The 26082-nt window shown below is 49.3% G+C and overlaps 1 protein-coding gene across 1 annotated transcript; it reads right to left on the reverse strand.

Annotated features, from left to right (window-relative positions):
• Nucleotides 1-26082, reverse strand: MALL (mal, T cell differentiation protein like). Its single transcript, XM_007470206.1, has 4 exons — nt 25978-26082; nt 4257-4424; nt 2026-2148; nt 1-63 (listed from the first exon to the last, which is right to left on the reverse strand). Exons 1-4 carry the CDS (start codon nt 26080-26082, stop codon nt 1-3), a joined length of 459 nt encoding a protein of 152 aa, XP_007470268.1.

The following is a 26082-nucleotide window of genomic DNA, read 5'->3' on the forward strand; positions in this document are numbered from 1 at the left end:
TCAGTGGTAATAGATGCTGAAGGCGTGCAGGATGTAGAGCAGGGAGGTGACAAAGGCAAAGAACTGGAAGAGTCCGGGGAGTTACTTCCTTAGGGATGCTGGCATCCTTAGGGATGCCCGCTCCCAACCCACAGAGGCCCTTAGCTGCTGGGAGGCCCTTGTTCTGACCCTGCTTCATCCCCTCTCTGCCCCAGCCCTGCCTGGCTTAAGGGCGGCAACCACTGGCCAGCCTCTCCATCCTCCTTGAAACGCTCCATCCCCGTGTTCCACTGTGACTGTGCAGCGTCCCTCCCACCTGCAGACGTGTGCTCCTCGACCTGGCCATAAAGTGGGTCCATCTCCATCCCTGCCCTGGACCCGCTCCCCCTCTTCTCTCTCTCTCTCTGTGTCTCTCTCTTTTGCTGTCTGGTTCTGGGCACTCCCCCCCCACCCACCTTCAGCCACTGTCTGTGCTCTGATGACAAGTTTCACTCACTGGTCCAGAACTCAACTCTGCGCACCCACCTCTCAGCCCCTCAGAGCCTCAGAGGCCCCACGAGCTCTCTGTGGTCCAAACCGAACTCCTGAGATTTCCTCACAAGCTCATTCTGCCCCAGGACCCTCATCTCATCCAGCTACCCAAGCCACAAACCTGTGATCCCTCCCACCCCGCCCTCCCCAGGGGTCCCTCCCCAACCTGCCATGTCCAAAGCCATCCCCAGAGTCGCCCAACTGCACTGCCTGATGATGTCCTGGCCCAGCAGACGACTCCAGCCTCACTTCAACCCCCGTCCAATCACACTCTTGCATTCATTCATTCATCCAACAGATATCTTGTAAGCACCTGCTGGGCTTCAAGAGCAACTGTGGCAATAATGCTGAACAAAATTCAAAAATTCCTATCCTCCTAGAGCTTACATTTTAGTGGCAGAAGCAGAAAATAAGCAAGATAAACCAGTAGAGTAGTATGGAAGGTGGGGCTAAGCGCGCAGGAGAAAATAAAGCAGGAAGGGGACAGGGAGGGGAAAGGCCTCACCCAGAAGGAGACAGAGCTGCGGTGCTTGCCCTGGGGCCAAGGCCAAGGCAAGAGCGGGTCCAGGGGCAGCAAGGAGACTGATGTGGCTGGAGCAGCAGAGCAAGGGTGAGCAGCCGGGCTGCGGGGTGCAGAGTGGTGCTGGGCCAGGAACGGGAGGAAGCAGACAAGTCCCCTGAGGCCTCCCTCGTGGGTCACCTCGCTTGCCTGGCATCCTTACAGGGGGGTCAGCACCCTGTGCCACACCCCTTCCTCCTGCTGCCTGATCCCTGTGGGAGTCCCCGACTGACAGTACCTTTCCGGTCACAGCGACAGGTTGGGGTGGACCGGGACCCAATCTGGGTATTAGACCTTCCTGGGAAGGTGTAAGGAAGGTTAGGCGGCTCCAGAGGTGAAATTCCCAAGCAGTGAGCCAGCTGCCACATGAGGGCGCCATCCCACCAAGAGAGGAAGGAGGCTGCCTCGCGGAGACTGGAAAGGCGGGGCCCTGCTGGCCTAGAGTCTCTGGTCCTAGTGGACCTAAAGTCCAGGGGTCCTGCTCGTCCCATGACTCGCCTGGACCACCTTGCCTCGGATTCCATCAGCCAATATGTTACCCTGTGCACGTCTGTCATTGAAATTAAAGGACACGGGAACTTGAGCCATGCTGAGGAATTCCGGCTCCGTTCCAGCAACAATGGGAGTCACTGAGGAATTTTCAATAAGAGATGCGTGTTTTGGAAAAGCATATTCTGAGGACAGCGTAGTGGGTGTAAGAGGGGGCAGGGAAACCAGAGACGAGAGATGACACCTGAACTTGGGCTTGGTACCCTGCGAGCTTGGGCACACCTGTTGCGTGTGCGCACACACACACACACACACACACACACACACACACACACACACCCCTCCTCCTATCCTGCAAGGCTCCTTCAGCCTGAGGGCTCAGGAACATCTGTTCTGCAGCAGACAGAATTCAGCCTCATGCGTTTCCCTCCATGGTGGCAGCTGTCACGTTCTTGTCCACCACTCACCGAGGCTGCAGTGTTTATGTAGTAGTTTTTCAGGTCCCAGGTCTCAGACACGATCGTGGCGTGTACTTGTAAGACGGCGGCACTCATGTACAGGATGCCAGTGGTCCCGTGGTACAGGCTGTCCTGGAAAGATGGAGCAGAGGCCATGGCCACAGTCACGCGGACACGCGAGCAGGTAACTCTTTCCTCTGACTACGTAGCTGGGAAGAGGGGGCAAAAGAGACTAGCTTGCTCCCGAAACTCCTGCTTTTTTTCTTTTGCAGTGTTTCTAATGAAATTTCTATGTGGTGAACAATAGTGGATTAATATACGGCAATAATAATACCAGTATGAACCAACATTTATTGAATGCTTCTTTCCAGCCAAGCTCTAGGCTAAGCTTTTTCCCCATTTATCTCATTTAACCTTGTCAACTATGAGGTCGGTACTATTTATCGTTAGTGCCATTCTGAGGAAAGAGAAGTTCAAAGTTAAAGTCAGTGAATAAAAGCTGAGCCAGGATTTGAGCCCATGCCACGTTAACACCAAGCCTGTGCTCCTAACCATTAGTGTTATGAAGACCTGCTGTGTGCTGGGCACTGTCCTAACAATATACACATGTGTCATTTCATCTTCACAGCTAATTTCATAAGGCTGCTACTATTAACATCTCCACTTTACAGATGAGAAAACTGAGGCTTAGCTGACACATGGCAGAGTCAGGCTAATCTGACTCTAGATTTCAGTTTTTGAACCTCTGTGCTAAACTCTCAGCAGAGTTTTCAAAGACTCAGCAGAGTCTCAGCAGAGTTTTCAAAGAGGGACCACCAGTCACTGTGTGTGATGTGACTTGAAGCCACTTATGAAGCCTTCTTGCCAGAAAGGTTTAACCCACCTTCAGTTTAGCCTTTAGATGCTAACTTCCAGCTTACAGAAAATTCAGGGACTAGACGAACAAATCAAATCACACCAGGAAGAAGCAAACAAATCCAAAATGTGGGACCTTCTACAGGACAGCTGACCACCCAGTTTCTTCAGCAAGTCCCCGTCAGGGAGAATCATTCTAGATTAAAGGTACCCAAGAACCATCGCTACTAAGTGCAAGTGGGTGTGGTGAGGACCCCGATTCAAACAGGCCAACTGCAAAAAGATGTTTCAGTTACAATGGGGGAAACCTGAATGTGACCTGCGTCTCTGATGACACCGAGGAATTATTGTTAACTTTATGTAAGTGTGATAATATAAGAAAATTTGTGTATTTTTTGGAGGTATACTGACGTGTCTGGAATGGAATGACATGATGTTTGGGGTTTGCTTTAAAATTCTTCATGGGGAAAAATAAAGGCTAGGTGAAGCAAGTGTGATAAAATCTTGAAAATTCTGGAATCTAGGTTATGGTGACATGAGGGTTCATGATATAATCCTCCCTACTTTTTGTATATGTTTTGACTTGTTCAATATAGAAAAATTTTCAGTGGTTATCAAGATGATGTGATGAAAAAAATTTAACAACATAATATTAAACGAAAGACTCTACATCCAAGATTATTGGTTCAGTGCGATTTATACATTTTGCATAAAATTTGCCGGGAATATGGAAGAATGAATTGTGATAGGTGATTGTGGTAGGGTCTTGAGATTGGCGTGATTCTTTTTCTACTAGCCTTTCCTTCAATGCTGCTCCAGTGATTTTACCATAAATTAAATCTAGAGGGAAAACGCTTCCAGAGGCGCTTGCTGCAGGAGTAGCCAGGCCATGGATATTCCCTAATGAGGGAGGCAATGGGGGGAATACAGTGAAGGATGGACTCTGGCAGAGGAAAGCTTTCATTCCGACCTAATAGTAAACACATTCAAACAAAAAGTTGGGGTTCCCTAGGGCAGGGGTCCCCAACCTGTTAGGAACCGGGCCTCACAGCAGGAGGTGAGGGGCGGGGGGGGGGGGGGAGCAAAGATTCATCTGCCGCTCCCCATTGCTCCCCGCCGCTCCCCATCTCTCCCATTACCGCCTGAACCATTGCTAGTATCACCACCTGAAGCACCCGCCCACCCCCACCCCGGTCCGTGGAAAAATTGTCTTCCACGAAACCAGCCCCTGGTACCAAAAATGTTGGGGACCGCTGCCCTAGGGGCCCAGGCCAGGGAAGGTCTCTGGTTCTCCTTCCCGCCCAGGAGGCCTGTTGTCCTCACCACACCCAGGACGTTGGCCTGGGAGGAGCCTGAGGGCCTGGGTCACTCTCACTTGTTCTTACCAGAATTTTCCAGGACTCGAATCTTTTGTAAAATCCTAACACATAAGACAAGAGGAACATCAGGGAGATGAGGAATGAGGTGAGCGAGACGTACATCACCCATCCTTGTAGCAGTGGGTTTGCTACCTGGGTGGCGGCCACCAGGATCCAGACCCAGCACCCAAATATCTGTAAGAGAAAACCACAGAAGAAGGGGCTTTACTGGCTGGTGTGGGGCACATTTCCCTTTGCAGGTCACCTCTCTCCTCCTCTGGCTCTGGTTAAACGCTCTTCGGGTGGAGTTAGGTGGGATTCAAGAGGGAAATGGGGAAGGAAGGCTGGCCCCTGAGTCAGAGTAAATTTTGTTAGGAAATTCACCTGGTTAACACAGAAGTTTCCAACGGAAGGACTTAGTTAAATTTGGGCTGTGGATATGTCTTCTTGGCCCAGTGTTGGCATATAGAGTTTTTGAAACATTTCTGCATAAGTTGCCAACATTTAAAACGGGATATTTCACAAGAAAAATTCGGATTTCAGACATTTTCTTGAGAAATCTATAGTTCTGGCCACAATGAAGCCATTTCCCAGGCCAGAGTAGCCTGAAACCAGTTCTGACTGGCTCTTTAAAAAGGAGCTGGAGTTCTCAGTGGATCACATCCCCAAGCTTCCCAATCCCTATGCCATTGTGTGGCACATTCCCGGTTGCTCACTTTCACTGTGGAATACTATTCTCCTTCTGGCTCCCTTCATCCACTGACAGTACCTGCCTGGCCCTGTGGATATTTGGTTTGGAGTCTCCTGGGTATAGTATCTGATGCCCTGGAGTCAGTTACCAGTTGGGCAATACAGTTCCAGTTAAATCACCTCTCAACTCTGTCTAGCCACTTATTATCCCTTTGGCGGAAAAGCCAAAACTTTTTCCTGTTGCCTTGGGCTCTGCATTTGTTTGCTTTGGGGCTGGGCTGGCAGCCATGTTGGTGAGCCCAGGGAAGAACTAAATGTCCACCAGACAGCACATTCAGTTAGAGGCCTGGAGGACAAGGATTTACAGGCACATGAGCATCAAGGAGTTTTGTTCTTGGTTTGTCTCCTCTCCTTCCTGGCCCTCCTTAGAATGTCCTGGCGAGTCTCCTGGGTTCCCCCTTGTTACATCTGTGCTTTTAAGCACCACATGGGCTGGTGATCCCAGGAGCCCAGTGCAGGGCATTTCTCTCTCTGCAGCCTTCAGCCCTGCATGCTCGCTTGATGCCTCTACTTACATCTCTCTGCACTTGTGTGACCCCTGTGAGCAAGTGCCTCATTACAATTTGCACCCTAGGCACCCCACTTGCCTCACCACTCCTGGCCCTGCCCCTCAAGCTTTTCAAGTCTAACAGGTACAAAATCTGAACTCATTGCCACTCCCCAATTCCTTCAAAACCCTCATCAGCACCTCCTGAGAATGATCCTTCTGAGGAAGAGAGTTATGGGATTGGGAACGAGTGTACAGTGGCCTCCAAAGATAATGATAATGTTCTATTTCTTTCACTTCATAGAAGGTACATGGGAGTAAATCTTTTATTAGGTAATACAGTAATTCTGAAAAAGAAGAATTTGTTGGACTATGAGACCACTGGAGATTGGGAGTGATGGGAAGCAGGGAGCCAAGGATGTCTCTTGGGTTTGTGGTTTGGAGGATTCACACTGCTAGATTAAAAAAATTTTTTTCTCTAAAGTTACAGCACTCAAAATAGTTGTCAGTGCAGGTGACTCACATTTCTGTCCATCTCAGGAGAAAGCTCATCCCCTTCCCTAGTTCTATTGCCTTTTCACACAAATTTTATTTTAATTTTTTTTTTACTTAAAAAAATTTTTTAATCTTATTTTTTGGCTGTGTTGGGTCTTCTTTGCTGCTCACGGGCTTTCTCTAGTTGTGGCAAGTGGGGGCTACTCTTCGTTGTGGTGCACAGGCTTCTCTTTGCCGTGGCTTCTCTTGTTGCGGAACATGAGCTCTAGGTATGCGGGCTTCATTAGTTGTGGCACGCGGGCTCAGTAGTTGTGGCTTGCGGGCTTAGTTGCTCCACGGCAAGTGGGATCTTCCTAGACCAGGGATAGAAGCTGTGTCCCCTGCATTGGCAGGTGGATTCTTAACCACTGCACCACCAGGGAAGTCGCTCACATAAATTTTAGAATCAGGTTGTCAATATCTACAATATGTATCTGATGGGATTTTGTTTGTGTTAAAACTATAGATCAATTTGGGGAGACTTGACATCTTTACTATGATGAGTCTTCCAGTCCATGAACATGGTATGCCTCTCCAATGATTAAGATGTTCTTTGACTTCTTTTATCAACGTTTTGTAGTTTTTAGCATACAGATACTGTACACATTTTCTCGTAGTTACGCATAAGTATTTTATTTGGGGGGAGGTATTGTAAATAGTTTTTTTTTTTTTTTTATTTCCATTTCCCAGTTTTTCCTTGCTAGCAGATAGAAATATGATTGACTTTTTGTTTGTCAATATTGTATCCTGCAACTTGCTAAACTCACATATTACTTTAAGGAGGGTTTTGGTTTTTGAGGGGGAGGATGTTATTTGGTAGGTTCCTTGGGATTTTCTATGTGTCTCATTAGATTTTAATCTTTATGATTACTAATAAGATTGATTCTGTTTTCATATGTTTCATGTATTTCTTCTTCTGTGCAATTTTTTATTGTTGTTTTTTAATTGGTTACATATTTCTTACAGGTGTGTCTTTTTTTTAATTGATTCATAGGAATTCTTCCTAATAGTGTGGATCTCATTAACTGTTATAAATATGGCAGATATATTCTGCCAGCATATGTCTCTCACATTTTTTTCTGTTTTGTTATACTTGTTCATGTGTTTTATTTTTTAGATTCCACATATAAGTGAAATCACACAGTATTTGTCTTTCTCTGCCTTATTTCACTAAGGATAATACCCTCCAGGTCCACCCATGTTGTCACAAATGACAATATTTTATTCCTTTTTATGGCTGAGTAATATTCCGTTGTGTGTATATACCACATCTTCTTTATCCACTCATCTGTTGGTGGACACTCAGGTTGCTTCCATATCTTGGCTGCTATAAATAGCACTGCTACGAACACTGGGGTGCATATATCTTCTTGATTAGTGTTTTTGCTTTCTTTGGATAAACACCCAGGAGTGGAATTGCTGGATCATATGGTAGTTCTATTTTTAATTATTTGAAGAACCTCCATATTGTTTTCCATAGTGGCTGCACCAATTTATGTCTCACATTTTATGATGTCTTTTGGTGAACTGAGTTCTTGATTTTAAAGTAATTGAATATGTTAATCTTTTCTTTTATAGACTGTGCTTTTTCGGTCAAGTTTTAGATCGCCTTAAGAAATGAAGATATTCTTGCATCTCAGATATTCTTCTGGGATCACTTTCTTTCTTCCTGCAATACAACTGTTAGTAGTTTCTTTAGGAAAGGTCAGATGGCAGCAGTCAGTTTGTCAGAAAAGTGTCCTTATTTCCCCCCCTGACAATTATTTCCTTCGAAGGTATTTTCCCACGGTGTTCTACATCTTTCCATAGTATTCCATTTTGCTTCAGCTTCATTGCTGCTGTGGAATCTGTCTTAGGTATATGGCTGCTTTTAGAGTCTTCCTGCTGTCTCTGGTGTTCTGCAGTTTGTGCAATAATGGTAGAGGGCGTTGAGGTGTTGCGTATCTTTTCATTAATTTTGCTTGGTATTCATTTTATATTCAATATCTGATGATTCCATTGTCTTTGTCTTGGTAGCCTGATTCTGTAGTTTGTGGCTTCTGTTAACTTTCATTCCTGTTCACTTTTTCCCTCCCATGTTTATTGAAGTTTGATTGTGATCACGACTGTGGGTGTAGCCTGAATGATGCTCTTGGAGACTTTCTGGATAAACAACTCCACTTACTTCTGTCCAGCTCGGCTGAAAGATATGCAGCTTTCAGGTCCTGCTTTTCTGGGACTAGAGTTCTCATCTTACAAATAAACAATAAGGTTCCCACTGCCGTTGTCCTGGAGAGGAAAAGTACATTTGAATTTATGGAGAATTCTCAGGTTCTTCTGAAGAGAAAGGCACCAGGAGGAGAAGCCAGAATAGACCAGAGAGTTGACAACAAGTCACAGCTTCCTAGGCTCTTGTAGGGCTGGGCAACACCCCCGGAAGCCTGGCCGCCTCCGAGAGCACTAGCTCTGGGAGCACGTCTCCCCAGACCTCAACAAACAATCTCCAAGTGAATTTTGGAAGTCCTAGGCTGGGCCTGGGACTGCCAGTGAGTGAGCCAGGGCTGCCCTGTCCTGAGGAGGGAGCGATGCAGGATGAGAGCTGCTGTCCCCAGGCTCTTGCCTGTTGATCCCAGTGACGGGGGCACTGATGCTTCAGAGAGGTGCCAGGGCTTGGCTTGTGGGTACCTGCCAAGCACCTTCCCCACCAAGCCATGGGAAGTGCATAAAGATGCTGGCCCACCGCCAGTACCCGAACAATGCTGGCTATTAGTGGGAATAGCATTCGGGAGTTAGTGACTGCACCAGAGCCTGTAAAATTTTAGTCTCACTTGAGACCTCCGCGGGCAGAGAACGGTCTGTGCCATTCACCGCTGTATTCCTAGTTCCCAGCACAGGGCCTAGAACAAAGTAGGTGGGAAGGGCATCAAAGAGCATTCTTTCACCTGACTCAGTGATAAGCCCACCACCGCCTCACATTCATTAGGGGCTTTACAGTTTATAAAATGCATTCACTCAGACGGCCTCACTTCTGTACAGCAATTCTAACTCCCTTGGGCTTTCTAAGACCAGAGAGCTGCCACTTGATACCTGCTGCCACTTACTGGCAGCTCACCTGTGCCAGGCCCGGGGGAGCAGGCGAGTGTGCCTCAGCCCCAGCCGGCCTGTCAGTGCTGGCAAAGGGGTCCCCGCCCAGCTCCTGCCATCAGAGGCCACACTGAGCAGACACTGCTGCATGCATGCAGTCTATATGTCCCCACTTCATTCTCACCACGGTCTGTGAGGTGCTGCTGACCTGGAGGGGACTGAGGTCTGAGGCCACGCAGGGCACAGGGTAGGGCACCTGTGCGTCTTGCCTCACAACCAGATTTCACACCCTAAAGGTAGGGCATCTGAGCATTAGGGAATCTTCTTGGCGTAAGCGTTGCATAATCCATAATCAACGTTACAAAGAGGAATGTTATTTACTTTTTATTTCCACACCCTCTACCTTCTGAACAGTTGAAGGGACCAGGGCCAAGGACAAACTCCAGGTGAACTGAAACCCAGTGGAGTTTGTTATCCTGTTTCTGTCTCAACCAGCCTAGGTTGGATTCATTACAAGGAAGGCAATTTCGAGTATTTGTCTTGACTTTTTTTTTTAAACTTATATTTAGCTTTCCAAATTTTCTTTGGCAAAACCTAAACTGCTGTCTCCTTTTAATCCTCATTTTATATTTCTTAAGAGCAGGAGATATTTTTAGATGTTTGGGGCTGGCCTTCAACTCGGAAGAATATTTTATTAGAGGCAGACATTTTGAGCAAGTGTATTTCAAATACAATTCTGGCAATTTCTTAAGCCTGTTCCTTAAGAACAAACACAGATTACTCATCTATGCATTTTCTTGTTTTTTGGTTTTTGGTTTTTTTTGTGCGGTACGCGGGCCTCTCACTGTTGTGGCCTCTCCCGTTGCGGAGCACAGGCTCCGGACGCGCAGGCTCAGTGGCCATGGCTCACGGGCGGAGCCGCTCCGCTGCACGTGGGATCTTCCCGGACCAGGGCACGAACCCGTGTCCCCTGCATCGGCAGGCGGACTCTCAACCACCGCTCCACCAGGGAAGCCCCATCTATGCATTTTCTAAAGGCTGAACCTAAACTGGAAAGGATCACTTAAGGGAGGACAGAGCTTAGCAAGAAGGTTATTAATTACTCAGGGGTAACAGCACCCAGATGGGAGCGATGGCTGATTCCAGGTCTCGGGTGGGAAGTTGGGCATGATATCTCATCACAGCAGACAGCAAAGGCTTCTGGGGTTAGGTCAGAAGGATTCAGAAGGCTCCTGCTGGCCAAAGATGGGACAATTTGACCTCTAAATAAATATAATAACTGCTATGGGATTGGACTATATCAACCAAGTCGCAAGTCATGAGTTGAAAATGATAGTCTTTAAAAAGCCCTACTTTGGTCACTTTTGGAGGGTGCTTATTATTTTGGAAGTCATGAGTTGAAAATGATACTCTTTAAAAAATCCTACTTTGGTCACTTTTGGAGGATGCTTATTATTTTGGAAGGCAGCTATGTTCACCACTATACCGCCAATAATTATTATTTTGAAAAATGCTTAACAAAGGAAAAGAATTAAGCCAAAAATATGGCATAAGGGTAAGGAGCTTCTAAAATACCTGGATTCCTGAGTCTTAACCCTCAGAGCAGCACCCTGAGTTTTGCTACTCCTGGAACCATCCGGGGACTTTGAGGAGGCCCCGAGGTCTGGACCCTGCCCCAGAGATTCTGATGGAACTGGTGAGGGAGGCTGCGTTGTTAAAAGATCCCCAGGTGATGCAGCCAGGACTGAGAACCCCCAAAGCCCCTCTCTTTGCTTCCAGGCTCATCCACTTCAGTTCATGAGACAGGAAGCATCAATGTTCCCGGATTCGAATCCTACCTCTGCCTATTGGGCAGGTTATTTAACTCATCCATGTGTCCATGTCCTGGTCCATTAAATAGAGGAGGTGGGGATGGCTTCTCTCTCCTGGTTTCTGTGAAAATTAGATGAGTTTCTCTGGGACAGGGTGAGTGTTGAGTAACCATTTGTGGCCATGTTATTAGCTATAATGAGATTGGAGGGAATCTTCCCTGAGAAAGACCCAGAAGTGGGAAACTCCAAGGCCAGCCTTCCTGAGGGACGGGAAGTTCACTTCTGTCAGAGCTGGAAGACTAATCAGCGGGGTGCATGAGAACATTTAGCGGGCACAGACCCTTTTACGGAGTTGATGAAAGCTTTGGTCACCTAGAAAAATGTACCGATGTATGTGCACGATTTTTGTCTACAAATCTTGGGACTTACAGACCCTCAAAGCCCACCTGCAGCCCCCAGGTTGAAGTCAATTGCCATCTCCAGGTTAAATAACGGTGCTGTCAGCCAATCTACTATTTTGACAATATTGATCAAGACATTAAATGCACATATGGTTCGACCCAGTAATTTCACTTTTTGGAATTCGTCCTATAAATGATGCACATGCACAAAATGATGAATGTATAAGGTTGTTTATTAAAGCCTTGCTGCAGAAATAGAGACACAGATGTAGAGAACAAATGTATGGACACCAAGGGGGGGAAAGTGATGTCGGGGGTGGTGGTGGTGGGATGAATTGGGAGATTGGGATTGGCATATGTATATACTAATATGTGTAAAATAAATAATAAGAACCTGCTGTATAAAAAATAAATAAATAAGATAAAATTTAAAAATTCAACCCCCCTCCCCCAAAAAATCCTCGCTGGCTACAGAAAGATAAAGAAACATCCCAAATGTTCATTCAGACGGGCCTAGTGAAAACAATTATGTCTGCACAATGGAACGCTCAGCAGCCTTCAAAAAGAATGAAAACTCTGTATACCAAAATGAAACAAACTCTAAGAATTGTACAAGGCAGAGACCAGCGTGCCCAATGTGCTATGATTTATATAGAAAAAGAAGAAAATATATGTGTGTGCGCTTGTGTATTATGTGCATTTGTTTGTAGGTGCACAGAATGTTTCTGGAATGAGACTCAATAAAACAATCAGTGCCCTGGCCTCCTGGGAGGAAAATTTCTTGGCTCAGGGACAGGGTTGGGAAGGTTTAAACTAATCCAAATCACCAACATATACACTGAAAAAGAAAGAAGAAAGATGCTGTGCTGGACGATGGATGCTCGTTTCAAAAGTCAAAAGATTTTGTAGCAACATGGATGGACCTAGAGATTGTCATACTGAGTGAAGTAAGTCAGAGAAAGACAAATATCATATGATACCGCTTATATGTGGAATCTAAAAAAATGGTACAAATGAACTTATTTACAAAACAGAAATAGAGTCACAGATGTAGAAAACAAACTTATGGTTAGCAGGGGTAAAAGGGAAGAGAGGGATAAACTGGGAGATTGGGAGTGACATATACACACTATTATATATAAAATAGATAACTAATAAGGACAGCACAGGAAACTCTACTCAATACTCTGTAATGACCTATATGGGAAAAGAATCTAAAAAATTTTTTAAAAATAGAGTGGATATAGGTATACGTATAACTGATTCACTTTGCTGTACACCTGAAACTAACACAGTATTGTAAATCAACTATACTCCCATAAAAATTTTTTAAAAAAAGATTTTGAATGGGAGAGACAAAAAGAGAATTGCCTTTCCTTTGGGGAGAATTGTCTTTGCTTTGATCTGTACACCTGGACAGAGCAGCAGAGAGCTGAGGGGCCTCCGAAGGGCCGATTGCAGAGGCTGGGCTGCCACAGGGCAGCGAACTTCACACCCTGAGAGCTTCTGAAGACAGAGCTGCCCTAGCGATGACCCCATGTGAAGGGGGTAGGAGGAGCCAGAAGACACCTGGCTCAGGTCTGTACCTGGGCTCCTGGCTGCACCTGGCAGGTGTGGTCTGGGTGGGGCAGACCAGGTGCTGAGACCCGGGAGGAGATGCTGGCGATACTACAGGTGATACTACAGGTGGCAGGTTTTTCTGCATAGCTGGGCGGTATTTCAGCCTGGCTGGTCCAGTCACCACCAGCACTGCATTCCTTTTCTTACCACTTGCCTTAATATCTTCATGAAGCGTTCACGGCCCCTCCTTCCCTTTCCTGGTACTCGGGTGAACGCAGACTGTACCACGAAGCCTCAGAAACTGCAGGCTGGGAGGAAAAGGCCTGACTCAAGACAGGGAGGCCCAGGAGGTCAGCAGTGCCAAGTGAACTGGGGGCTCCCACCCATTCTGATGGCCCGGGAGGAACGGGCTCCGTGAAGGACAAGTTCTGGCCTTGTCCATGGTGGGAACCAGAACTCCCTGAGGGCTCCCTCTGATGCTGAGATGTCTCGAGATGAAGAAAATGACTGTCCCTCACATTCGGGTATCCATGGCCCACGTTGCGTAAGTCCAGGGTCTTTTGGCCATTGTTTCCCCCCCTCCCCTTTAAAAAAAACTGTGGTAAAATACACTGAACAAAATTTACCATTTAAACCATTTTTAAGTGTACAGTCAGTGGTATTAAGTGCATTCATGCCGTTGTGTAACCATCTCCACCGTCCATCCATCTCCAGAATACTTTTCATCTGGCAAAGCTGACACCCTGCACCCATTCAACAATAACTTACTACTTTCCCCCTCCCCCAGACCCTGGCAACCATCCTTCTTTTGTCCCTATAAATGTGACTCCTCTAAGTACCTCATATGTGTGGAATCACGGAGTATTTGTTCTTTTGTGTCTGGCTTATTTCACTCAGCGTATTGTCCTCAAGGTTCATCCCTGTTGTCAGAATCTCCTTCCTTTTTAAGCCTGAATAATATTCCATTATACCATGTACCTATTTTGTTTATCCATTCATCCATCGATGGACACGTGGGCCGCTTCCACCTTTTGGCTATTGTGAGTAGTGCTGCTGTGAACATGAACGTACAACTACCTGTTTGATGCACCTCCTTTAAACGGGAAAAATAAGAGGAGATGCATCCAGGGGCTGCACTTTGGACCCGATCGGGCAGTTCTGGTGCAAATGCCCGAGAGACACAGCTCCTTTGAACAGAGCACCCCCTGTTTGTGCAACTGTGGCCAGAGCACGTGTCCCTCGGGAGTTTGGTACCGTCCACTCAAAATGCCTTAACTCCAGGGCAATTTTAATGGCTTAAACGGCATGCCAGGAATTAGATCTGTTATTATTTTTCAACCCTAATATTTTAAATTGATTGTAAAAATAATGTTAAGAGCAAAGGAATGTTTTAGTATGTTTCTTCCCAGGCCTAGTGCTGGTGTATACATATTCTTTATAAAGTTGTAAATCATAGTGAACACACATTTTATATTCAACGTTTCATATTTTTATATTTTGCTACGTGGCTCAATAATACAGTCGATTCTTGTCATTCAAGGTAGTTCTGTAAAGTTGCCCTCAGCACTGGTAAATTTAGTTGTGAATCGTGCAGCATTGCTCCTGGGAAAATACAGAGCTAGGTTCCTGTGAGATTGTGGTCACAATATTTTCATCAACTGATCAACACATAACTTTGTTTTACGTGTGTTTCTGTTTAAAGACACCTTATTTTAATATATACTGTTGATCCATTAACATTGAGCTCTCAGCCAACAGCTCTATAACTATAAGCTTATCTAACACGTATTTTCTACATAAGACAGATCACTGCCTCGTCAAACTTAGGAACACTAGAAATAAGTTCAGCAGAGGACTTGGGGCTATTTTAAATAGCAAAATCACCAACCAAACGCACAAAAATGTGCATGACGTGGCACTAAACAGACCTGGGGAAGGACCTTGTTTACAGTATGAGCTGAGAAGGCAGCTATCAACCGCAGGTTTACTGTGTGTGTGTCTCAAATTTGTGACTTAAATGCTTTTCCACTCTGCACATGTCCTCAAATGACAGTGACAACACTGCCAGTATTGATTTGGGTGTTACACATACATTTTAGTAAGTGAATTTGCAAATGCAGAGTCCATGAGTAATGAGGCCTGACTATACTTTCAATGCCACCATTACATTCCATCAAGTTGATAAAACTTCATTTACTCAATGAGGCCCCAGGGCAAGGAGGTTGGGTGTTTCTAGCTTTTCCCTGTTATAGATGATGCCACAGTAAATAACACTGCAGAGATAGTTGTCTTTTTAAAATTCCTTCTATGGAGTAAATTGCCCAACTGGGCGTACTGGTGGGTGGCGTGGGGAGAGAGGGGATGTAGTGGGTGACTTTCCAACATGCATTAGGTTCAACGCATCCCTTGGCTGGGACACATATGTGACTGCCCTGGCCAGCGAGATGCAAGCCTTCTGGGGACTCCTGGGAAAGGCTTCTTCCTGCCTCAGTGATGAGACAGTCCCACTCTTACTCTGGCCATGGCTGTGTCTGGTGTTAGGCCTGGAGCTATGATGAGAAAGAGGAGAGACAGAAGGAAAGGTGGATGCCACAACTGCACTGCCAAAGAGCCAGCCCAGGCAGAGCCTGCCTAACTTCGGGCTTCCCGACTTCCCTTCTGCTGGAGCTGGTCTGAGCCTGCGAAGAGCCAGCAGGCTCTTGTCATAGCCCTGCTGAGGACGTGGGATGCGAGTCTGCACACATCACCCACACCCCTCACCCCCTCACTGGCTCCCCATGACCCCCAGGCCACACTCGGCCACCACCCAGCAGGCCCTGCCTGTGCCAGTCTCCCTGAGGCCCCTGCAGTGACCCCAGCATCGGGCCTTCCAAATGTGGGCTGAGATCTGTTAGTTGGTGTTGAAGTCCGTCTAGTCACCACCAGCATTAAGAGGTTAAGCAGACTAGCAGCAACGTGGATGGACCTAGAGATGATCGTACTAAGTGAAGGAAGTCAGACAGAGAAAGACAAATACCATATGCTATCACTTACATGTGGAATCTAAAAAATGATACAAATGAACTTACTACAAAACAGAAGCAGACTCACAGACATAGAAAGCAAACCTATGGTTACTAAAGGGGAAAAAGGGGGGAGGGATAAATTAGGAGTTTGGGATTAACAGATACAACCTACTATATGTAAAATAGATAAACAACAAGGACCTACTGTCTAGCACAGGAAACTATATTCAATACCTGTAACGACCTACAATGGGAAAGAATCTGAAACAATATATATACGTATAACTGAATCACTTCGTTGTACACCCGAGACTGACAACGTTGTAAATCAACTACACTTCAATAAAAAGTAGCTTGTTTTGAAAACAAAGTTAAGTGGACTAGAAGAAAAAATACAGTGCATTGTCCATAGAAAGGGAAATACTGTTTCCTGAATCTGTTTTAGTTACACACACACTCACACACACACACACACACACACACACACACACGAAGTTGCCATGAAAATACATTTCTTCAGTGCATCACGGTCAGCTGTGGAAACCCCAGCTCTAGCCTGCCTCTGTCTCTCTCCACAGTCCCTCCCTGCACTGTGCCAGCGGGCGGACACTCAAAGCCCTGGCAGCTGCTGCAGCCAGAGCCCCATCCTGCGTCCTGGGGGGCCACGCTGAGGCCTGTGTGGGAATCCAGAGCCATTGAGAGGGAGGGAGAGGGGACGGCGGGTTGTCAGACACGCGGGGGAGTCCTGGAACGTCCCCTATCTGCGGTGATGGCACTTAGCATAAAGGCACGGCGCCCTCCACAGCTGGGGCGTTGGGGGCCCAGCCTCTTCCAGGCCGCACCCCGCCCTTCCGTGGGGTCAGGCACCCCTCAGCAGTCCTCCCCCGGCTGCAGGCCTCCCTGCGGGCAGCGCAGGGCCCCCAGTGCCCACGTGGGTCCTCTTTAGCACCCACGAGGCCACTCCCATCCCCACATCGGGGGCCCCCAGCCTGTGAGGATCTCTGGGCTGGCAGGTCACCTCCTCTGACCCGGGAGGAAACCGGTTCTGAGAGGCGGAGCGACTTCCCCGTGGGGGCGTGGCCGGCCCGGGCTGCCAGCCCGGACCCCCCAGGCCACCCAGGCCGCTGACATTGCGTGGGAGCGCGACGCTCCATAATTCAACCCAGGACCCTTCCATACACCAGCCGCTCCATCCTGACTCCCCGAGTGAGAATCTTCTCTCTGTGGCTTTAAGGTGAGCAGGAAGTTGCCGGCCCAGGCCCCTTGGCCTCCGCGCGAGGACCCCTTCCTTATTCGCTCCACTCCAGGAACAGTGGTGCGGGCCAGCGCTCCGCCCCCGGCAGAAGTCGTATCCGCACCCCTGGTACCCACAAGGGCTCGCAAGACTGGGCTGGCCGCGCGCCAGGAAATCAGCCCCCTGCCCTGGGCTATGAGCCTGGGAGGGGCAGGATGCCGCTGGGAGGGGCTGGTGAGTCAGCGGCCAGGCCTCCTCTGCCTTCCTCCCCCCGCCCCCCCATCGGCTTCCTCCCCCAGGACCGCGCCCGCCCATTCAGACAGCCACCCCCACTGGCCCCGCTTCTCATGGACTCAGCAGTCCAGATTTACGATGTAACATAAACTAAGGTAATAAAAACCTTCTTATTCCTCTAAAGTCTAAAGGGCTTAAAAAAACAAACAAAAACCTAAGCATTTTAGGGGCAAATTTGTTTCCTTTTTTAAAAAAATTTGAGCACCTTAGAAAAGAAAGTACAGAAAAGATGTAAAGAAGCAGGATAAATACATCCCGCTCCCCCCAGTGGTCCCCGTTTCCCAGGCCTCCCCCCACCCCGGTCTCTCCCTCCTTGGCTCCCACTATGTTTATTAACCTTGGCTCCCTTCACATGTCCCCAGGAAGTCCCCAGATGAGCCCTGGAATTGGGCTCAGGGGAGGGCCCCACCTTCTCCTTCCCTCAGGAACCGCAGACATCCTGTGACCTGTGGCCATGTTCCTGCCCTTCACCAGGCACCGAGGACCCACCCACTCTAGTTCCAGTTGACTCTTGCTCAGCTTGCCCTTCCCCTGCTTGTCTTAAGACCAGACCCTCGAGGGCAGGGACCAGACCAATTGTCACCTCCTCCAGGAAGCCTCTCCTGACTACTCCTCCCCAGTCCCTGAGCTCCTGGATGCAGGACTCTGACCTGTGGTCTCTGCGTCCCCGATGTGGGGCATGGAGGCTGGCATGAAGCAGGTGTGCAGCACGTGCTATTTATCCACTCAAGAGGCAGGTGGCAGCTTGCTGGACTCTCCCCTCCTGGCAGCGCAGTCTCATCTTCCTGGTCCTGATTCCCACACAGGTGGCAGTACCTGACACCTTCTGGGCCAGCCACTGGCCCAGCCACGGACTGGCATTTCTGCCAGGAGCCGGGACCACATGGGGACGAACACCCACCTGTTTCATCCTCACGCATTTCCTACTCCATCACCGCGCCGCCCCCCCGCCCCCGCCCTGAGCCCTAGAAATTCTCTAGGTCAGGAGCATCTCCCCTGGGAGAGCAGCTGGGCTTCCCTGGAAAGATTTTCCAACCCCCTTCCTCCTCCCCCGGCACGTAGGAAGGACTGGGCAAGAAAGTGCTGTCGGAGAGGACGGTGTTCAAATAAACACACACACTCCCACTCCCACCCAGCATCACGTGGGCAGAGAGAGGGGCCAGGTGTCGGGGCGGGGGGAGGGGGGAATGTAAGCAGTAAGCAGTGCAGGCACAGAGAAGCAAAGCTCAGAGAATCCCTCCAAGGGAAGGGGCTGGGGGGTGACGTATTTGAAATAGGTCAAAGGACTCTGGAGCCCCAAACCCGTGATGTCTGGCCCCCGCTGGGTGGGGAGTCCACGGAGGCCCCGCTCTGGGGCCTACCTGGTACCTTCTGGGCCCAACCTGAGGCTGGAGGTTGGGGGCAACTGTGGGACACGGGCACCGGCCGACTCTGTTACAACAGGGCTGGGCCGAGATGGGGAAGGTCTGACCAGGCGGCGACAGCTGAGGGGCAGGCTGGCTGGCAGGTAGGGAAGGAAGCAGGGGAGGGCTGGGGAGAGGGGAGAGGGGTCAAGTCCAGGGAACCAGCCGTGGGGCTCCTCCACCCCGCCCTACTCTGGCCTGCTTCCCTACTCCGCCACTTGCCCGCCTGGACAACACTCTAGCAGCCTCTCCTGCCTCCCACGGGGAAAGTTCCCCAGGTGGAGAGCCCTTGGAAGGGCACTGGCAGAGGTGGAGCCTTCTTATCAGTGAGACTTCTTATCTGGGGCTCCCTCAGCCCAGCGGGACTCAGTGTGCTGGGCCCCTCCCTGGTTCCCTCTTCCCCGGGGGCCTTGGTTATTCCCTTCAGGGCACCTGCCGGTTAAGAAAAGTCCTCCTGGTGGGCTGACCTTCCAGCAGCAGCCTTGGTGGCCTGTCTTGTCTGAACTGAGAAAGGCCACCAGCTCAGGGAAGGTTGCTTATGGTTTGGCTGAATGGTCGGGGGAAGAATAGGACCAAACGTCCAGACACAGGCAGAGGGGAGTGTGCAGATGTGGGGATGTGCAGATGTGGGGATGTGGGCTGTTAGTTAGTTCTGAGGGTCTCAGCTCAAGCCCACCCTGCCGTGGTCTGCTCCGCCATGCGGCTGGAGCCCTGCAAGCCACGTTTCCCGGTTCCCTTTGTAGCTGGAGTCTTGCTAGGTTCTGGCACTGGGAGAACTTGGAGGGGACTGGAAAAGGAGACTTTCCCAGGTCCTGTCACCGTCACGCCAGCAACAGTTGGCTCCAACCCCAAGGTCCCTGTGCCCCTCCTCTGGGGCAACCACTGCCTCACTGCAGCCCCACCGCACCCACACCAAAGCTGGGCTTCCTCTAGTGGCTAGAGGATGCACGGTGCTTGCTTTGTGTACTCATCACCCTCCGGTGCTTCAGCATCTCCTTGCTGCTCCTTCAGCCTTTCAACAACTACAGGAACAATTCCCTATGTCAAATGCCCTCTGTGGGCAGAACGCCCTGCACTTTCCGTTCCCTCCTGCATTGAAAGGCACCACTTATTGGTCTCCTTGGCTAGTCTCCATCTGCCCCCATTAAGCATCAAACTCCCTGAGACGGGACCACGTCTGTCTTCTTCCTCATTATATTCCTGTGGTAGGCACAGGGTAGGGGCACAATAAATATTTGTTGAGTGAATACATGGGATTTAAGTGGGGCCGACTTCTTTCCTTACAGCTTGATTTTATATATTTGTTAACCTCTCAGACCTAGGAAGTCTTAGTCTGAACAAGCAAATATCTAATCCCTAATCCAAACTCTTTAAGAATGCCAAGCCCTCACCCTGAGGGAGCTTGTCCTGACAACTTCTCTAGCTGCAGGAGCCTTTGACAGGTGAGGCTGTGCACCCCTGCTTTTTACCCTGTTTCCTATCTTGCGATGCTCTCTTCAATGTTCATGCATCACTCCTTTAAGACAGGGTCCAGGATTTACCATATTGCTCTTATTATTACCTTTTTATTCTTGTATCCCCCTGAAAGCAAAGCGTGGGGCTAGAGCAATAGTAGAATCTCAGTAAATATTTCTTGGTTTACAACTGGGATTTGCTCACAAGAGACCCACGCTTTCTAGTAAGAGGTCCAGACGACCACCAACAATAACATAGCATGGGCTCACATTTCTAGAACAGTTGTTACTGAAACCCCAGAGCGGTCTTGGGAGATCTTTGCTGCTACTGCCCCATTGTTGAGGCTCAGAGTGGTTAAGTAACCTGCCCAGGGTCTCACAGCCATTAGGCGGCAGAGCCCGGCTTACCCCTCCCAACTGACTCTATTTTACTGAACCTGAACAGCACAGGGGGAGGGGTGGGGGGCCTGCCAGGGTAAGGGTTGGGCCTGGGGCCAGGAAGCCAAAATGGGTCCAGGCAACTGGGGAGGTTGACATCCGACTCCTTTCCACAGGGCGCCTCCCATTCTTCTCAGGATGCTTGCTCTTCCCAGCACCACACTTTAATTTACCTTCCCTTTGCCCTGTCCTCCCTCCCTGTCGCAGCTTTCCTGGGGCCTCCTTGGGCATCACTGCGTTGGGTTGGGTCTCAGTGGTGCCCTGGCCATGGAGGCTGTTGGCCCCTGGTCCTGCAGGGGCTGAGCAAGGTCAGGGGCGAGGCCGGGGACCAGGTGTGGAACGAAGCGAAAGACAGACGCCACAAAGTTGATGAAAGTAAAGCTGGGCCAAATTGAGTTTACTTTTACTGCTCCCCAGAAGTATGGAGAATTGAAAAGGGAGCAGGGGGAAACAAGAGAAAGGATTTTTCCTTTCGGAAAACTCAACTTCTAAAGAAGTGTTATAGCAAAGGGGTGGTACCTGCCCTAAACCAGGCCCAAGACGAGCCCTAATTCCCTCTCTCAGCCCCACACAGTTGACTGACGGTTCTGGGGCTCAGTAAGCTCTCAAACAGGCTTTTACATATAAACAGAGTAGAAAAAGAAACAGGCTGAAATGAAGGGGAAGCTGGGGATCTGGATAAGATATAAAGGTGAGCTTCCCCGGCGGGAAGTTTCTGGAATGAGCTTCTAGGGTGGTCAGAGCATTTCCTTCTGACCACTGTGTGGGCAAATGAAAAAGCTGAAAGCATCAAACACCAGAGTGTCCAAATCGACTCTCCTTTAAACTGGCTGACTCTCTAGAAACCTTCTTAGCTGTTTCTTTGTAATTAGTCAAGTATCTAATTAATAAGTTAACTAGTGAAAAGGTTGAAAGTTAACAGACTTCCTTGGACTCTTATTTACAGAGCTGCCCTTCAGCTGTAGGCACCAGGGCCAGCTGTGTGTCCACCTTTCATCCTGTCAAAAAGCTGATGAGCCAACTCACAGCAGGCAGGTAATAGTCACGTGATCCCTGCCCCAGGCCGGCCACCCACACGCTGTTTGCTCTGAAGAGCCAGGCAGTGGGGCTGTGAGTCACCTGGTCCCCAGCCCGACGGGCACTGGTAGCAGCAGGCTCCCACACTCACTGAGGAAAGGAGGGAATAAACAATGTCTGTTCACTGAATGAAGGAGAAAGGAAATAAACGACATCTGTTCTCACCTTAAAATGCACTGATTCAAAGGCTCCTCACGCTTGGAGCTTACGTTTTGAAATTAATGTTGTTTTCAGATGAGAAATCTGAATTCAACTGTAAACCAAACAAAATACAACCTTTAATGTTAAAATCTCCAAAGTCTTATCCGTTGCCGGTGGGAATGTAAAATGGCCCAGCCACTCTGGAAAACAGTTTATCTGTATCTTAATAAAAATGAAGCAGACACTTTATTATACATATGACCCAGCAATCACACTCACTCTGGCATTTCCCCAGAGATGTGAAAATTACATCCACCCAATAACCTATATGAGAAAAGAATCTAAAAAAGAATGAATAAATGTATATGCCATAACTACTGAAGCCAGCGCGCCTAGAGCCCATGCTCCACAACAAGAGAAGCCACCACCATGAGAAGCCCACGCACCTCCACGAAGAGTAGCCCCCGCTCACCGCAACCAGAGAAAGCCCGCGCGCAGCGACAAAGGCCCAACGCAGCCAAAAATAAAAATAAATAAATTTATAGAAAAAAAATTATAGGGATGGAATTAATAGTCTCCAGGGGTGAGAGAGAGAGAGAAGGAAGACAAGATGGGGTGACTATAAAACAGAAGCAGGAGGGGAGATCTTCATGGTGATGGAACGGTTCCGTGTCTTGCTGGTAGGGGTTACGTAAATCTACACGTGTGAGAAAATGGCATGGAAGTAGAGACAGAGCTTAGGAATGTCGGCTCCCTGGTGTCCTATTGTAAGAGAGAGTTATTACAAAAGGTGTGACTAACAGGCAGAGGCTGGGGGAAGGGTGTGGGAGGCCTCTCGGAACTTTGCAACTCCCTATCAATCTATAACTATGACAAAGGTTTGATAATGTGCATTTTAGTGTTAAAAACTCTAAAAGCCACTTAGGCAAAGATCGTTAACAGCAGGCTGTGGGGAGCAGAGATGGTAGGGAACACGCAGAGCCCCTGGTGTCTGGGCCATCCTAGTCTGTCATCATCATTGATACAAAAGAGCTGGACGCTGTTGGCAGCGGGGGGGCTGGCGTGAGGCCTCAGGGGAGCCCTCTGCTCTCCCTGTGTTTTTGGGCCCTTGTTTTATAAGAAGACCCTCGCTGTCTTAGGAAACAGTGGCTGGAGGAAGCTGTGCCTGCAGTCACCCCTGATGTACACCCTGGCCGCCCCCATCATGGACCACATCTGAATCCAGGTTATAGATTTTGCTTTCTCTGCCCCTTTTTGCTGGCCTGAGCTCCCAGTTTGAGAATCTGCTCTCTGGACTCATGGCCTTAGAAAAGCATACGCCTGTTCCTGATGCCTTAGGCCCCCCAGACTGAGAGTCTGGGACCGCCCCAAGGCCTGGGGCTCTGTGGTCAGCCCCATGGGTGGCAGCAGGCAGCATACCCAGGCGGCCGGGGACAGAGGGGCTTCTGCTATAGGCTTATCCTGCACTCTTCTCTCCAGCCCAGCACATCTCCTGCTCATGGGGATCAGAATCAACCACCAGGGAGTTCCCCGGTGGTCCAGTGGGTAAGACTCCACGCTTCCACTTAAGGGGGCGCAGGTTCGATCCCTGGTTGGGGAACTAAGATCCCGCAGGCCGCGCGACGCGGTTAAAAAAAAAAAAAAAGAATTAACCACCAACTGGACATTCTCCCGTCCTCTCCCGTTTACCTTCCCATCCGCACCCCAGATATGATGCACACTTGGTCCTATATTCCATGCTAGGAACGCTCATTTAAGGAGAGAGCAGGTGCAGGAGAGCATGTGCCGAATAAACCCATTAAATATATACTCATATGTGTATAAATACGAATATATGCACATACATGGATTAGAATTCTTTCTGTATTTTCTAAGTGTTCAGCAATGAACAAGGATTACTTACGAATTAAAACTGAAGTCGTAATGAGGAGACATCAGACAGGGCCGAATGGAAGGACATTGTGCAAAATAACTGCTCAGTATTTTCAAAAGTCTCAAGACAAAGATGGAGGGAATCGGCCCAGATCAAAGTAGATGAAGGAGTTACGGGCACCAAATGACATGCAGAATATTCTGAACTGGATCCCGGACCAGGAAAAGGACATTTGTGGGGAATTCAGCACAATCTGAACAAGGTTCATTAGAACAGTGGGTAGCATGGTATCAATGTTAATTCCCTGATTTTGACAGCTGTACTATGTAAGACGTGGCCCTTAAGGGAAGCTGAGTAGAGAGTATATGGGAACACTGTTCTACTGTTACTAGCGTTGCTATAAATCTAAAATGATTTCAAAAGAAAAAGAAATGAACGATATGGAACCAGTGACATCATCCCACCCCCTGAGATACTCAAGGCCCTGGAGCCCAGCATAACAAAGCACTTTTCTTCCCCACCAGGAATTCCGCTGCAGGAGCCCAGAGTCCTGGGGCTGTGGGCACCAGATGGCCCTTCTCAGGACTGCCGGGTACTTTCCTGACTCCTGAAGCCCCATGCCTCCAGCCTCCTGCCTTCCAGCCTCTCCTGGGGTCCAGGCCTTTCCCTCTCCTGCCCCCGAGCCTGGAAATCCAGCCTGTCCTTTGAGGTCCAACTGCAAAGTTGCCTCCTCAGTGACAGGCCCAGACCCCTCTCCGAGGTGACAAGGTCGGATGGCCTCCTCTTGCTGGTGTCACAGCGCAGGACCTTCGCCCCCTCAAGCACCATCTGACTGTAGCGAGGAAGTGCTCGCGGGCCTCTGTCCAGCAGACAGGGAACCTGGGAGGGCATGGGTCCTGTCGCCAGTGGCAGATGTGACTGACACGGAGCATGTGCTCCATAAAAAGGGGAGGGGTCGACCCCGACCCTGGCCGTTCTTGTGGCTGTTCCGAGGCGAGGGGCACACCTGGTCCAGAGAACTCACAGGAGCGCTGAGATGCCATCAGTCTGGCGGGATGCCCTGACTTGTATCCCCCTAGGGGCCAGGCCTGGCAGAAACCTGCTTCTTGGGTGGGGTTTCAGCTGGAGCCACCCAAACGTGGGGCCCACCCTGCCTGGCTTCCCTTTCTTTCTTTTTTTTTAAGGCAGTGCCACAGGGCATGCAGGATCTTAGTTCCCTGACCAGGGATCGAACCCGAGCCCCCTGCAGTGGAAGCGCGGAGTCCTAACCACTGGACCACCAGGGAATTCCCAGGCTTAGCTTTCTTGTTGACATCAATGGGCTCCCTTTAGCCAGTTTGCCAAAAGATCACTCAATCAGGCCAGCCTTCCAGGCAGATGACAGGGTGACAGGGCCATCAGTTCCAACTGGAAGTTGGAACCACTTTCTGTCTTTTTCTCCCTGCCCAGGGGCAGCACTGCCAAACTCAGAGTTGGTAAGAAAATATCACCCACAAACTAGATATTTCAGAAGGTGCTCGAAAACCAAAAGAAACTTCTCTGCCCTAAATTGTTCACCAGACTTGTGATCCCCGTCCGTGAAAAGGACATGGTGACAGCCGGCTCGGAGTGGACTCGAATTCTGTTCAACACTCTGGACCCAGCAGGGGTTGGGGCCCCGTTTCAGGTGCAGGGACCCGGAGAGGAAAGCAGTGACAGGTCGTTGAGAGCACCCAGGGCATCTCACACGACTGTTCTGTGGCAGATGTTATCATAAGCAACTTCCCACACAACTCCAAGTTCAACATTAGCTGACGTGACAATTAGGAAAATCCTGGAAGAGCTGCTCTCAGAAGGAAAGACAGAGTGCCCCCGTTGTGAACTTTAGAAAAGCACAAACAACAAGTAGTTGGAGAAAAGAAACCACATAATAAAAGTCCGTTCCCAACATCTTCCTGAGGACCCAGGATACTTTAGCAGTTCGCCCACACCTCCGATCACCAGGTCGCCTGCCCAGTTACCCCGGTGGGTTTCATTTGGGGAGGAGGTGACCCACCCATACTGCAGAAGCCCAGAGGTGCTCAGGGAAGGATTAGGGGACACCCAGCCTGGAGCCCCATGGGGGAGACTGGAGGCCACGGCAGCTCTGGCCTTGGAGCCCCTTCCCCAGGGAGCTGCTTCCAGCTCCAGGCCGGCATCTCTCAGCCCCCGCTTCATGCAGGTGGCCCCCAGGGCCGCACTCACCAGCTCGGGCAAGAAGAAGGCGTAGGGGATGGTGAGGAACAGCGCGACCCCCGAGGGCACTTCGGGCTGGGTGTAGCTGGTGGGAGGTGGGTCGCGGGAGGCCAT

The sequence above is a fragment of the Lipotes vexillifer genome, unplaced genomic scaffold, assembly GCF_000442215.2.
Source record: "Lipotes vexillifer unplaced genomic scaffold, Lipotes_vexillifer_v1.1 scaffold1139, whole genome shotgun sequence".
NCBI lineage: Eukaryota > Metazoa > Chordata > Mammalia > Artiodactyla > Lipotidae > Lipotes > Lipotes vexillifer.

Excerpts from the sequence above, each read along its gene's own strand:
- MALL (XM_007470206.1), bottom strand. The coding sequence starts at position 26,082 with ATGGCCTCCCGCGACCCACCTCCCACCAGCTACACCCAGCCCGAAGTG. Across the intron at positions 4,425-25,977 it reads CCTTCTTCTTGCCCGAGCTG|ATATTTGGGTGCTGGGTCTG; the intron begins GTGAGTGCGGCC and ends TTTCTCTTACAG. Across the intron at positions 64-2,025 it reads ACATAAACACTGCAGCCTCG|TTCTTTGCCTTTGTCACCTC; the intron begins GTGAGTGGTGGA and ends GGACTCTTCCAG.